The 14,555-nt window shown below is 40.0% G+C and overlaps 1 protein-coding gene and 1 long non-coding RNA gene across 4 annotated transcripts in view; one reads left to right on the forward strand and one right to left on the reverse strand.

The window, feature by feature from the left end:
- Positions 1–4,227, reverse strand: part of LOC123581990 (synaptojanin 2 binding protein) — a 37,105-nt gene extending 32,878 nt beyond the window's left edge. Inside the window, exon 1 of the mRNA XM_045448149.1 lies at positions 4,032–4,227. Coding sequence (XP_045304105.1) covers positions 4,032–4,095 — 64 coding nt within the window. The 5' untranslated portion in view covers positions 4,096–4,227. The remainder of the gene's footprint in view (positions 1–4,031) is intronic.
- Positions 4,228–4,240: 13 nt separating this feature from the next.
- On the forward strand, positions 4,241–14,195 carry LOC123581993. Of its 3 annotated transcripts, none has more exons than XR_006704135.1 (3): positions 4,241–4,317; positions 4,582–4,652; positions 13,916–14,195. It is a non-coding gene; the product is annotated as an uncharacterized LOC123581993 (long non-coding RNA). The 3 variants fall into 3 exon arrangements; XR_006704136.1 differs by having other exon boundaries at positions 4,297–4,373; XR_006704134.1 differs by lacking the exon at positions 4,241–4,317 and having other exon boundaries at positions 4,382–4,652.
- Positions 14,196–14,555: the final 360 nt, after the last annotated feature.

Here is a 14,555-nt window from a genome sequence, read left to right on the forward strand (position 1 = left end):
CCCCACCACACTTCCTTTGCCCTCTGATGACATGCATGTTCATCATAGTCCTTAACCATCCTTTACACTGAGATTTAACTTTTCACCTGTGACTGTAATGTCTCCATGGGGACATATATTCCATGAGGGTAAGACTTCACGTAAGGAAGAGAAAACAGGGCAGAGATATAGCACTTTAGTCTCAGATCTACTTGGCACATGAATGAACAAATCAACAACAGATCAGCAACAGTCTCAGCGTCAAACCTAAAGCACATGACCAGTCTGCAGAGACTCACGTGCCTGGATTTAACAGGGTTTCTTGTTTTTAGGTTCTTACCTTGATATGCCCTCAGCTCTATCAACAGCAAAGTATAAAAACTTTCCACTGTGGATTGTGTTAGTCATTTAAGATGCCTCAAATCCTTAACGCATGATATAACCAAATAAAGGTCAGGAGAAAGACTGGCAGTCAACGCCTTAGACATGGCTACTATATTGGAAGGTAGTTGATGGAACAGCAGAATCAAAAGATCTAGGTTAAACTTACTGGCTTTAGAACTTGGGCAAATCTTTAACTTCTCCGAGAGATAATTTCCTCATCTAATAATGTGGATTAATCACTTGGCACTCACACAGCAACTCAGGGTTGCTGTGAAGATTAAATGAGTTAATACGTAAAGTAAGTAACAGTGCCAGAAATATAATCCCTCTGTAACTATTCATTATTAAAACATTATACCAACCCATCATCCTCTGCAAAAAAAAAAGAGTAGACACATAGAGATTCTCTTCCTTCTTTAAAGATAATATATCAAGAGCAACCTGCTGAAACCTATTGAGGCCTCAGTCCTGAACTAGGAATCCCAATCCTAACACTTGGTGGGCAACAGAGCTGTCTTTATGGCCAATCTCTACCTGTTACAGTAGCGGGGGGGAAAAGCGACATTCGATTCCTGTGATACTTCTTAGAGTAACCACAGCTTTTCAAAATTAAAAACTCTTAATTTGATAAAGGAAAATACAGGAGACTTAGAGACTGTTACTGAGCTGAACTCCCAAAGACTGAGTTTCTTTGTCATAATTTCCCCAAGACTTCATTCTTTCCCTTGCAGTAAACAAGATCAAACAGAATAGGTTCATTTGCCATCCAAAATGGGCCCAAACACTGAAAATATCCAAGACTCTCGCCCTTGATGGCACACTGGCACAAAAATGCAGAATACACATTTTTGCTACCTGATTAAACTATCAGGTCTCTGCATAGGAAGCTGTACATGAAGAGTGACAATGTTGCCTACAAACAGAAATGCATATTTCGAACTAGAGGCTTTTCCTATTTCTTCTACAGAAGGGAAGAGCTCTATATGACTGCCAAAGTTACTGAAAGTTTCTAGCGGTGATAAGGGACGTCCCCGTGTATCTTCATGACCACACAATAAAGAAAAGCTGAATTAGGCTGTACAACATACCAGGTAATTAGCTCTGAGAGGTGATAAACAGAAACTTGAAACATCCTCTTGATAACCGAAGCAACCAAACTTCAAATGACTGTTTTTAGGCCGGTTCCATCCTAAATTTGTGGCTCTATTCTCCTAAAAACATATGTTTATCAACTTACATGAGCAAGATACGAAAATGCTTAGGAAAATTAAAGAAGTCACCTGGTGAACAAATATTCATTGTGAATAAGGGCACATATACTATAGTAGTTAAACCACTTCTGAGGGAAATATATTAGCTAGATACAATTATTCTTCTAAATTAGTCCTTTGAAGTTTGTCCTAACACCAGTGATTGAGAAAAAAGGCAATACTAGGAACTATAGGTCTGCAAAATTAACAGGATCAGAAATTGTAGCAAATGGTGAGGTGAGCATTAGTCAACCCTACTATGCAAACACCAAAAAAGCTGAAGTGATATTACACTGAACTTTAAAAATATTTAGTGAGTTCTGCTCTGCTATAGTCAGGAGACCCTGGAAATACGGTGGATGCCACAGCAAAAGGATTATGTCAAAGTACGTTAAATTCTTAAGCAAGAGACAAGAATTAAATCCAAAATCACATCAAAACAGTTAATATAATAACTAGGGATATTTAGGCTATAGAGGAAAGAGACAAAACAGGAGAACAACTAGATATCTTTAAATACTTGCAGGACAATCAGGAAAAGAACTAGTATTATTTTAACTGGCTCCAAGAACAAGTACCAATGGATGAAAAGTTACAGGGAAGCAGATTTTGGCTTAAAAACACTTTCCCACATAGCCTCAAAAGTCAATAAATATTAAGAGTGAGAGAAGGAGAAATTTACGTAAAGTAGGAAAAGTGCATCTAAAAGGACTGGGCATACAGAATGTGCATTCAACAAAAGTTTAGGAGCTCACGTAAAGCATGACACTAACACATGCAGATTAGAATGAATTACATTTCCATAAGTTGACTTCCAATCTTCTATAGCAAAAAAAAAAAAAAAAAGTATGGATGATTGTGAAAACCACATTTTATGAAGAATAATCTATAAGTGGTGGTCAAGATATCGCAAAATTCCACATGAGTAATGATGATGGACTGTTCTAGATAGTGGTGAATGGAAAGGAGTGACAGATTTACAGCAACATTTCAGAGACAGAGCTCACAGTACTTGATAACTTATTGGAGGCTCCTGGAATAACAATATTTAGCAGGTTTTACTGTGCTAGTCTAGCTACTCATTTGTTAATAATAACAACGATAGTAGCAAACACACAGTGCTTAAGAGGTGTCAGGCAATGTTCTGAAAGTTTTACACAGATTAATTCATTTCATTCTCATAACCCTATGAAGTATATTCTGTTATGGGGCGTCTGGGTGGCTCAGTTGGTTAAGCGTCGACTTGGGCTCAGGTCATGATCTCGCAGTTCGTGAGTTCAAGCCCTGCGCGGGGCTCTGTGATGACAGCTCAGAGCCTGGAGCCTGCTTCAGATCTGTGACTCCCTCTCTCTCTGCCCTTTCCCCGCTCATGCTCTGTCTCTGTCTCTCAAAAAATAAATAAATATTTTTTTTTAAATGAAATGGAAGTATATTCTATTATCCTGCACGTTTTATGAGAAACTAAGGCTTAGCTTACATCAGTAAAGTTAGTCAGCCAACCAATATCGAAGATCCAGTAAGAGGTCAGATACCAGATGGATCTACGTAGTCCCAAAGCTAAAGCTCTTAATCGATCCACTAGACAGCTGTAAAGGGGAGTCAACAAAACCCAAGGCATGTAGTAGTGTTAAGAGCCCAGGGAAGAGCGTGGGGTAAAAGAGGGTGTTGGAGGCGGAAATACGACTGAGGGCCAAGTGAGGATTTAGCTGTATCAGAATCACCCAACTTGCTTGTTTAAAAAAAAAAGAAAGAAAGAAAAAAAAAGAAAAGAAAAGAAAAACCCAAGCCAGCAAGCAAAACTCTGCTTTGAATCCAAATTCCTAGAGATGCGATCTAGGGACTAACTTTTTTTTTTAAAGCAAAACCGAAAAACCTCGGGTAATTTTAAGGCGCAAGCAGGTTTGAGAAGTGTGGTAGCAGATCTCTGAGGTTTCTTTCCGCTTTAGCATTCCAGTTGACACACTAAATGAATTTCCCAAAAATGGAAGGAAGGAGAGAGGGATTCTAGCACCAAGAAAACGGCTGTGCCTTTACAGTCGACGCCGCTGATGCTCCCCTTTTTACTCAACAGTCTGTCACAGGCACAGGAAAAAAGTAGGCAATGGAAGGGGGGGGGGGGTGTTAAAAAGCAAGCTTTGGGACAGGATTTTCTGGTACTATTAGCACCCGAAAAAACCCTTCCTGACTATAAACACATGGGATAATCCGACTGAAAAATGACGTGGGTTCCTCAGATCCCGCTCTGGCTAACGGTGGATGCCAACACAGTCTTCTACGTGCTCAAAGAGGTGCAGGAAACCTCTAGGCTGGGGCCTGCCTGCTCCAAGGCCAAAGGAATCGGCTCAGCAGGAGACGGGGCTACTCTGCAATGACAACCTCAAGCACCCTGCTCCCGGAGGCAACCTGTGCCGCACATACCCGAGGGTCCTCTGGTAAGATTGATTTCCTCCTCGGTGACCAAATAATCCACTCTTCCGTTCATGTCTTACTGCTCGTCGGGGTTCCCCACTGAATCGGCTGGGGCTCGCGCAGGTGAAGGTGAGCCAATCTCCGCGCGGCGCCCCAAGCACTACACTTTCGGTTTCAGTGGCCCGCGGACCGGAAGAGGAAGTTGGGAGCGCTGGGCGCGCAGGGGATGCTGGGAGTCGTGGTTCCGGCGGCCAGCGCGCGGGTCTCTCTCCCCGTCGCCGCGGCGAACCGCTCTGTGAGCGATGACCCGGTTACCATTCCACTTTACCGTGGGGGGTGGGGGCCGTAGAGGTAGGAGACATGAATACATCGATTTTGTGAAGAAGTTAAATGTAAAATCCTCACGCCTCAGAAAATCGTTACAAATGGCGGGGGGGGGGGGGGGGGGGGCGGGAGTTCTCTTATTCAGTATTCAGGATTCCAGACTGGGACGGGCGTATCAAACAATCCGCTAATATGATTTCAGAGAATGAAATCTCACAGCCTTTTATATATCCAGGCAAATACAATCCATTACATACATGGTCTCTGGCAAGAGGACTTAACACAGTTTGCTGTATACATTCTTTGGTAAGTCACCCCTGTAAGTGATCATCTGTGATAGTTAATTGTCATTCAAAGGAAAAATAAAACTCTGACAGGCAGGTACTTAAACCTGGAGCAAGGCCCCTAGCCTAACTGCTGTGGGGGAGAAGGGGCACAATTTTCCTCGATATTTACATTTCAAAGAGAGTTGTACCTGACAAGAGGCTTTTTGGCTTTTACAAAATTTTATATACATATAAGAGAGAGAAAGAAAGATTTATAATTACAAGCTTGCTCAAAAAGAATCTAAGGGCACCTGGGTGGCTCAGTCGTTTAAGCATCCAACTCTTGGTTTTTGCTCAGGTCATGATCTCGCGGTTTCTGAGTTCGAGCCCGGCATCCGGCTCTATGCTGACCGTGCAGAGCCTGTTTGGGATTCTCTCTCTCCCTTTCTCTCTGCCCCTCCCCCGCTCATTCTGTGTCTCCAAAATAAATAAATAAACTTTAAAAATTAAAAAAAAATCTAAAAAAAGGGAGAGAAGGTAAAGGTTTCTTCTTTTTGGTAACAGGGAAAATTCAAGTTTTTATTTGGTTGTTTGTTTAATTCTTACAGTAAGACTAGTGGATGGACTTACTGTGACTTCAGCCCAGTCTTCCTGACTTTTGAAGTATACTTCCAAAACATGGCTCTAAGGAACCTTCACAGATCAAAAACATAAAAGCCTTAAAGGGCAGGAAGAGGACCTAAATGTGGGAAACAACCTGGAATTAGACCGCAAGGATTTGTGGGGACCTTGGAGGGTTGAAAAGCACAGTTCCAATTAAGGCATTTGAATTCACATTAAATAATCACACCGGAACCTACTGTGTTTACGAAACAAAACAAGAAAGAAGCAGATTCCGCAGACAAGCCTCTTATTTGCTAATCCTTTGAGAAGTTAATATGGAATAATAGAAAGAACACAGGAGATGATGTTGGAAGACCTGGCCTCAAGTTTCAGTTCCATCTTCTTAAGAGTTGTCTGGCTTTAAGCAAGTAACCTAACATTTCCTAACTATGATTCTCCATCCAAAAAAAGGCATGGTAATAGATCTTTAAAATGTTGTGGAAAGGATTAAATGAGATGAAACTTTAAATATCACTTCTCACCTTCAAACTCAGATTCATTCCACCCTCACTTCCAAGCCTCCTTAACATGTTGATTGATTGAATGAATAAAATGATCATAATAAAAAGCGGAATATGGTAAGTGAAAAAAGTATAAGTGAGATTGAAATATCAAGAGAGAAGAGAGAAAATAGAAATGGGAAAAGAAAATCACCAGTGGAGAAATATGCAACAAATGAACAAACAAAAGAGAAATAGACTGGTAGATAAAGGGGGAAAAAAAACAACTATTGATTACTCAAGTAGGGAGGGATTGGAGGGTGAGCAAAATAGGTGAAGGGGATAAAGAGGTACAAAATTCCAGTTATAAAATAAGTCTTGGGGATATAATGTACAGTATAGGGAAGATAGCCAATATTCTAGTAACTTTGTATAGTGACAGATGGTAACTAGATTTATCATGGGAATCATTTCATAATGTAAATAAATAAAGATGTACTATGATGTACACCTGAAACTAAAAGGATATTGTATGTCAGTTATGCTTTACTTAAAAACTAATTAGTTAATTTGGAAGAAAAAAAACAAAGCTTCAAAGCTTCTTCTAGACTATGGAAGGGGAGATCACTACCCTGTACCTGGAAGATTGCCCTTCTCACCTGAGCACACAACTTCAAAAGGAACACATAGGGCACTAAAAGAAAACAGGTCACCAAGTAAATTTACGAAATGCTGGTAATAAGTGGGAGTGACAGATTAGGCATGTAAATTGCCTTTATACCTTAATGTAAATATAGTTCTCTTAAAGTTTATTTTGAGAGAGAGCAAGAATCCCAAGCAGGTTCTGCACTGTCAGTGCAGAGACGGATGAGGGGCTTGAACCCACGAAATCATGAGATCATGACCAAGAGTTGGATGCTTAACTGACTGAGCCACCCAGGCACCCCATGTGTCTCTCACTTTAAATCAAAAGCTAGGAAATTAAGCTTAGCAAGGGAGGCATGTGGAAAGCTGAGACAGGCCAAAAGCTAGATCTGTTGTGCCCATTATCCAAGTTGTGAATTCAAAGGAAAAGTTCTTGAAGGAAATGAAAAAGTGGTGTGAATGTAAGAAAGTGATACAGCCTTATTGCTAATATGGAGAAAGGTTAGTGGTCTGGATAGAAGATCAAACCAGCCACAACATTATCTTAAGCCAAAGCCTAATCCAGAGCAAGGCCCTAACTCTCCAATTCTATGAAGGCTGAGAGAGGTGAAGAAGTTTCAGAAAAGCTTGAAGCTAGCAGAAGTGGGTTCATGAGGTTTAAGGAAAGAAGCCGTCTCCATAATAAAAGCACAAGGTGAAGCAGCAAGTTCTGTTGTAGAAGTTGCAAGTTTTCCAGAAGACCTAACTAAGATAATTAATGAAGGTGGCTACACTAAACAATAGATTTTCAATGTGGATGAAACATCTATTGGAAGAAGATGTCATCTGGGACTTTTATAGCTAGAGAGAAGTCAGTGCCTGGCTACAAAGCTTCAAAGGCCAGCCTGACTTTCTTGTTAGAGGCTAATGCAGCTGGTGACTTTCAGTTGAAGCCAGTGCTCACTGACCTTTTCAAAAGTCCCAGGGCCTTTAAGAATTAGGCTAAATCTACTCTGCCTGTGCTTTATAAATAAAACAAAACCTGGATGATGACACGTCTGTTTACAACATGGTTTACTGAATATTTTAAGCCTACTGTTGGGAGCAACTGCTCAAAAAAAAGGATTCCTATAAAAATAGTACAGCTCATTGATAATATACCCAAGTGCTCTGATGAAGATGTATAGTGAGATTAATGTTGGTTTCATGCCTGCTAACACAAGGTACAGCACATGGGTCAAGAAATAATTTCAACTTCCAAGTCTTATTATTTAAGAAATAGATTTCATAAGGCTATAGTTGCCCAGATAGTAATTCCTCTGATGGATCTGGGCAAAATAAATTTAAGAACTTTCAGAAAAGATTCACCATTCTAGATGGCAGTGAGAACATTTGCAATTCATGGGAAGAGGTCAAAATATCATTAACCAGATGTTGGAAGTTAATTCCAATCTTTATGGATGACCTCGAGGGGTTCGAGACTTCAGTGGAAGAAGTAACTGCAGATGTGGTAGAAATAGCAAGAGAACTAGAATCAGAAGTGGAGCCTGAAGATAGGACTGAATTGCTGCGATCTCAGCATAAAACTTTAACTGAGGAGGAATTGCTTCTTATGACTGAGCAAAGAAAGTGGTTTCTGGAGATGGCATCTACTCCTGGTGAAGATGCTGTGAAGATTGTTGAAATTACAGCAAAGTATTTAGAGTCTTATTACATAAACTTAGTTGATTAGTAGGATTTGAGAGGATGACTCCACTTTAGAAAGAAGTTCTGTGGTCTCTACAATGATTCTACTGTGCTATCAAATGACTACAGGAAATTGTTTGTTAAAGGAAGAGCTCATTGATGCAGCAAACTTCATTGTTGTCTTCCCTGTTTGAGGAAAGCATCCTAAGACCTTGTTTGGAAAATAAGAACTATTGAAAAATGCACTAACCAACCAATCTGCCTCTATAGACTGTTTCCAGCCTGCTGTTCTACTCTAGTGTAGACCCCGATCTCGAGCTGCAGCCTCCAACTAGCTTTCCAACTTCCAGCCCAGCCATCCTTGCTTACTGCAGACTGGTGCGAGCCAGTTCTTTCATCTATCATATTGCTACTATTTCTCCTGACTAATGGGGATTTTGTACAAGTCACTGGTCTTTGTACACTGACTCCTTAGTTTGTCTAAAGTCTGAAATCAAGGAGAGATTCTCATCAGCAACCAAGAACCTCTCCCTTTAGTCCTGAGCAGGTTTTTCTTCCAATTGCAACCCAAAGTTTTACATGTCTTCCTGTCCCTATTGTTTATTTATATTTGTGCCACTAAATGTTTAAATGTTGTATAGACAGAATTTACCACCCCATAGATTCTCTAATTTAATACATTCTATATATAGCCTAAGAGCTATCTGTTTACTTTTTACATTTCAAAAATCTTGACATAAAGCCAGCATATATTTAGGCTCATTATTAATAGTGAAATTGAAATGTGCATAATAAAACATGAAAACTATAAGATAAATTCATTGTTGTCTTGTTTTAAGAAATTGCCACAGCCACCCCAACCTCTAGCAGCCACCTCCCTGATCAGTCAGCAGCCATCAACATCAAGGCAAGACCCTCTGCCAGCAAAAAAGATTACAGCTCACTGAAACCTCAGATGATCGTTAGTATCTTTTAGCAATAAAGTGCTTTTTTTTCTTGGTAATAAAGTATTTTTAAGTTAAGGTATGTACATTGTTTTCTTTTAGACATAATGCTATTGCACATTAAGACTACATTGTAGTGTAAATATAACTTATGTGCACTGGGAAACAACAAAAAAATTTTTTGCAATAATTAATTTTTTCCAATATTCACTTTATTGCAGTGGTCTGAAACCAAACCCGTAGCATCTCTAAAGGTGTGATACCCAGGGCTCACAGGTAGCTAATGGTGGTACTTCTCAGGTGGGACAGCATTGCTGGTAATGAAATCACCAAAACAAGGTGGAGGTTGGAGCCAGAGCTGTGTTTTGCTGCTAGAGAAATGCTGACAGAGATTACAAACAGGAAAGAAGTCTCTTTTCCCAGATTGCAAACTCTTGCCAATGTTTCCAAGTTGGCAAAACCTAGCCAGAAGGTAGCTGTCAAGGGAATATGGGAAATGTAGTTTGTAGAGAGTCCCAGCGTCAGCATTAAAGAGTACTAGAGAAGGGTAGACCTGCTGCTGTGATACAAATGAATAAGTAGCAAAAACACACACACACACACACACACACACACACACACACTTACACACCCAAACACACTTTTTAAAAAAAAGTGTCACATTATAAATAGGTGAACTGGGGCGCCTGGGTGGCTCAGTCGGTTGAGCATCCGACTTCAGCTCAGGTCATGATCTCACCACTTGTGGGTTCCAGCCCCGCGTCAGGCTCTGTGCTGACAGCTCAGAGCCTGGAGCCTGCCTCCGATTGATTCTGTGTCCCACTCTCTCTCTGCCCCTCCCTCGCTCATGCTCTGTCTCTCTCTCTCAAGAATAAATAAAACATTAAAAATTAATTAATTAAATAGGTGAACCAAATAATATTAGCATACCTCTTTCTCTCTGGATTCTTTCTGGTGGAAAAAACAAAATGATCACTAGGTATATCACAAATTGGTACCAATTTTATTAATTTGGGAAGTACCCCAACCCCCCAATATTAGTGCTTCTCATGAAACTGTGTCAGAAAATACAGCTTATATATGAGGCTAGTGTGCAATATACACTTTAGTAGCCTGCAGGTTTTCCTGAAGAGGTATGGCTAATGCTGTTGCTGCCTCAATGGGGACTTCCACCTGCCTCTGGGAGGATGCACAGAGAGGGTTAGAGAACAGCTAGGGAGCCTTGGCATACAATGAATTGGCCTATAAAGTTGATTCTAAGAGGGTCAAACCCTGACCCATCAGATAAACTGTTATGTTCATTAAGCAGGTGGTTGTGGGGTTGATTTGTTTAACAATGTAATTAGGCTGTCTGATTCACATACTATCCATAGTATAGTATAGTTCATATTGCAGATGTTTCATAAGATTTTAATTTCTACTTAAGGTATTTTGGTTATTTTAAATTTTATTCCTACAACAAGCAATTCTAAGTGAAAATTTAGAATCAGTGTGAGTGTCAGGAGAATAAAATTCTAGAAGGGGATCTTCTGGGTCAGAGGGTAGGTATATACTAATTTGTGGAAAATATTACCAAATTTTACTTCAAAGATCTTGTGCAGTTATCCCTCTATGAACATTATATGAGGATGCTGTTTTCCATACTGGAATTATCATCACATCTCACATCCTTGCCAAAATGCTAAGTGGAAAATAATATTTTAATTTGAAATTTTCACTTATGAATGCTGTTGAGATTATTTTAAACATTTTTATGGCTCTTTATTTTTTATCCTTTTTTGTTTCTCTGAAAAATCTTGCCCTTTGTCCATTTTTCTGTTGGAATGTTTTTCTTTTTTCATATAGGAAATACTCAGTCTTACAGAGAAGTTACAAGAAGATGACATAGAACTTCCAGATACCTTTTACCCATTTCTCCAGTTTCTTATAATTGACCTCTCTTCACTTTATTCTCTCTCTTGCTCACTCTTGTGCATGTGCTTTCTTAGTATGTGAATATATATATATATACACAAATATACATATGTACACATACATGTACATATTCACGTACATGCATATGTATCCTAGACATAGATTAATAGAAAGAAAGAAGATAGTGGGAGAAAAGAAAGGAAAGCAAGGAAAAAGACAGATGGATAGGGACATATATACATGAAAAGGCATTCTAGTATATAAGTTACAATATAATTATCAAAATCAAGATTTTTAATATTGATACAATACTATTATCTATTTTGTAGATGTTCATCAACTGTTCCCTAAATGCCCTTTACATCTTTTTTTTTTTTCCCCTGCCCAAAGTCCAAGGATCACACACTCCATTCAGTTGCCATGTCTCTTTAATCTCCTTTAACCCGTAATAGTTCCTTAGTCTTTCATTGTCTGTCATGACGAGAATACAGAACAATCATTTTGTAGAGAGCCCGTCGATTGTTGTTTAGGTACTGCTTTATTTTTAGAAGCAGTACCACAAAAGTAATGTTATGTCCATCTCAGTCCACGTTACCAGTAGGCACAAGATGTTGGTCCTATTATTGGTTAACTTTGAACACTTAGTTACAGTGTTGTCCACTAGATGGCTCCACTGAAAAGTGACTATATTTCCTTTTACAATGAATAGGAAGTTTATGGAGAATTACTTTAAGTAATTATTCTTTTTTTCATCAAATTTTCACCCAGTTATTTTAGCATTCAATGATTACCCTCCATTGAAGCAGTTGTTAACTGGGAAGATTGTCAAATGATGACTTTTTTATCCATAATTCCACCTACATCTATTATTTGGCATTCTACTATAAGAAACAACTTTCCTCTTTCCCTTATTTCATTTATTTATTATCATCATTATGGACTCATGAATTTCTGTATAATTGAATGGCTTATAATCCATTACTCTTATTTATTTTAAAACTAAATTGTCTTAGATTTGACCCATGGGAGCACCTTTAAACTGGCATCTTTGTCCTTTCAACATATCTCCATCATTCTTTGAGCATTTCATTACTTTTTGGCACACAGTGTTTTAGGCTCATCTTGTATTTCACCTGCTCCAGTCCTGGAATTATCATTTTCTCAAAGGATCTCTGTTTCCTTTGAGCAGACAATGGTATTTATAAAACAAGATCTGAGGACTAAGTCTGCTCATTATTACTGGGGCATACTTGCTTCTAGTCCCTCTCAGAAGACTGAATTAGATAATACATTTGTCTCTATTGAAATTACTATATCCTTATCTATTGGGAGACAATTCTCCATGTATCTCTTATATTTGTATACATCTTACATGCAGATGACAGATATTATTCCAGATTATCTTTTCAAAGATCTTTGTGTAGTGGACCAGTTTGGAAGGTAAAAGGTCATTCTTCAGGAGCGCCTGGGTGACTCAGTCGTTTGATCATCTGACTCTTGATTTCGGCTTCGGTCATAATCCCAGGGTCGTGGGATCGAGCCCTATGTCGTCCTCCATGCTGAGCGTGGAGCCTGCTGAAGAATCTGTCTTTCCCTCTGCCACTCTCCCTCAATCTGTCTGTCTAAAATAAAACTTTTTAAAAAATGTCACCCTTCAGCGCAGAAGGCAGGTTTGCTTACTGCCTATTATAATAAAGATAATGTCTCCCTCCAGAGCAGAAATTGGGCAGATTTGCAAGCAGCCTATCATAAAAGACATTTCCTAAAGCTCAGAGTTCCTTAGCTCTAATGTAAAATCATTATATGTGCAGTATCCTCAGGAGCCCTCTGCATTGCCCCCATGAGACTTTGGAATAAGTTAAACTGACAAGAGCATGAAATTCCTGCTCCTTGCTGTGCCATGAGAAAGAAAGTCCTTTGTCTCTGAACCGGGCATCTCATTATCTTCTGCTACCATCCATGATATTTGTAGAGGCTGCTTTTAGGCAACAAGCTTGAGCAATAGAAACCTGAGTAAGGTAAAAGGGCCCATGGTGACCACCAAGCAGAATGCAAACAGGCTCACTAAGTGGTCCACCTCAAAGTAGCCATAGACTCTAACTGACCAACCAGGCACAGTTCCTAAGGTTACCAAAAGGAAAATTCCATACGTTCCCATACCTCCTCACTCTGCCCTATAATTGAGGTCCTTCACCATCACTTCTCACAGACCGTCTCTCCTTTGCTATCCTGCCTGCTGCTCCCTTGTGGTATATTCAGTAAGCTTCTGTCTCTTGTCCTGCCTTGGGTGAATTCTTTCACCACCCATGCTGCTGGACCCTACCCAATTGGGACACCCCATATTTAGTGGCCCCCAATCTGATCAGAGTGCCCCACAAAACTGTGGCAGGGCTAACTTGTTACCTTGAAGATAGGGTAAAATCTTAGACCTATCACATTTCTTGACAGTTTTTGGTGACTAAGATGGGACGCCAACAGAAACATGCTTTTCTGGAACAAAAAGAACAAAGTCCTCCACAGGCCAGAGTAGAGGATTAAAGAGGACTCCCCAGGATCCACTAGCGAATGCTCTTGATCAAGTGGTGGACAGGAAGGGACTAAGGTTTCCTCTCTGCCCTACCTTCAATGGATGCTTAGAGGCTAAGCAGTGAGTTAGGATTAAAACAAGTCAATCAAATGCTCCTTTGATTGTTGTTCATTCTCCTCCAAAGTGGGATGGGAAAGGGTTGTCATTATGACAATAGAGGCAGAAATCCCTGCAGCCCTAGCCAAAATGCAACGTGGCTGTAGCTGCTGAGTCAAAGCCTCCTCAAAGCAGTAACAAATCATGTCCACAATAAAGAGGTAGAAATTGAGTGGACCAAAAACATTAGAAGCTAATTTAATTGAGCCTTAAGTAGAGTGGGTCAGAGTTTAGTGCAGGCGCCTCTATCCTCTGTTACACTTTTGAAAGAGGATTTCAACTACCTCCATTTTGACCTCAAACTTTCTAATTGATCAAGTTCTTCTTTCTGGCTTATCTCTTAACTCAGGCAAAAGACCCTGTGAGCCAAGCATCCCCTGAAGGGAACTGATACTACCCCTTCAAGCAGTAAGGGCTGCACTGAACCAGCAAGACCCCACCCATGACAATGAAGACCTGACCTTTACTGCCCACCTGCAAGTACCTACTTACCTTTGTCCCACATTTTCCTGGTATAAACCTAGAAGTATTTTTGGCACTTTGGAGAAAGTCTTTGAGATGTTAGTCTGCCGTCTTTGTCTTCCAGTGTTGGGCTCACTGAAATAAATTCCTTTCTTATTTCATCTCCACTCATCTCTCTGCATTTTTAAAATAAGTTTATTTATTTTGAAAGAGAGCGTGAGAGAGCGTGTGCTCATGGGAGCAGAAGAGGGGCAGAGAGCAACAGGGAGAGAAAGAATCCCAAGCAGGGTCCATGCTGTCAGTGTGGAGCCCAACTTGGGACTCAGTCTCATGAACCATGAAATCATGGCCTGAGTCGAAATCAAGAGCCTGAGGCTTAACTATCTGAGCTGCCCAGGTGCCGCATCTCTCTGCATTTAGATTTTGTCAGTGGTTAGTGGCTGAAACTGGTCTGTTGAAAGGAGCAATCCAAATGACAGCCCTGCCTTAGTTTAAAGCTAGGTTCTCTTTTCTGCTTATTATGGGTC

The sequence above is a fragment of the Leopardus geoffroyi genome, chromosome B3, assembly GCF_018350155.1.
Source record: "Leopardus geoffroyi isolate Oge1 chromosome B3, O.geoffroyi_Oge1_pat1.0, whole genome shotgun sequence".
Classification (NCBI taxonomy): Eukaryota; Metazoa; Chordata; class Mammalia; order Carnivora; family Felidae; genus Leopardus; species Leopardus geoffroyi.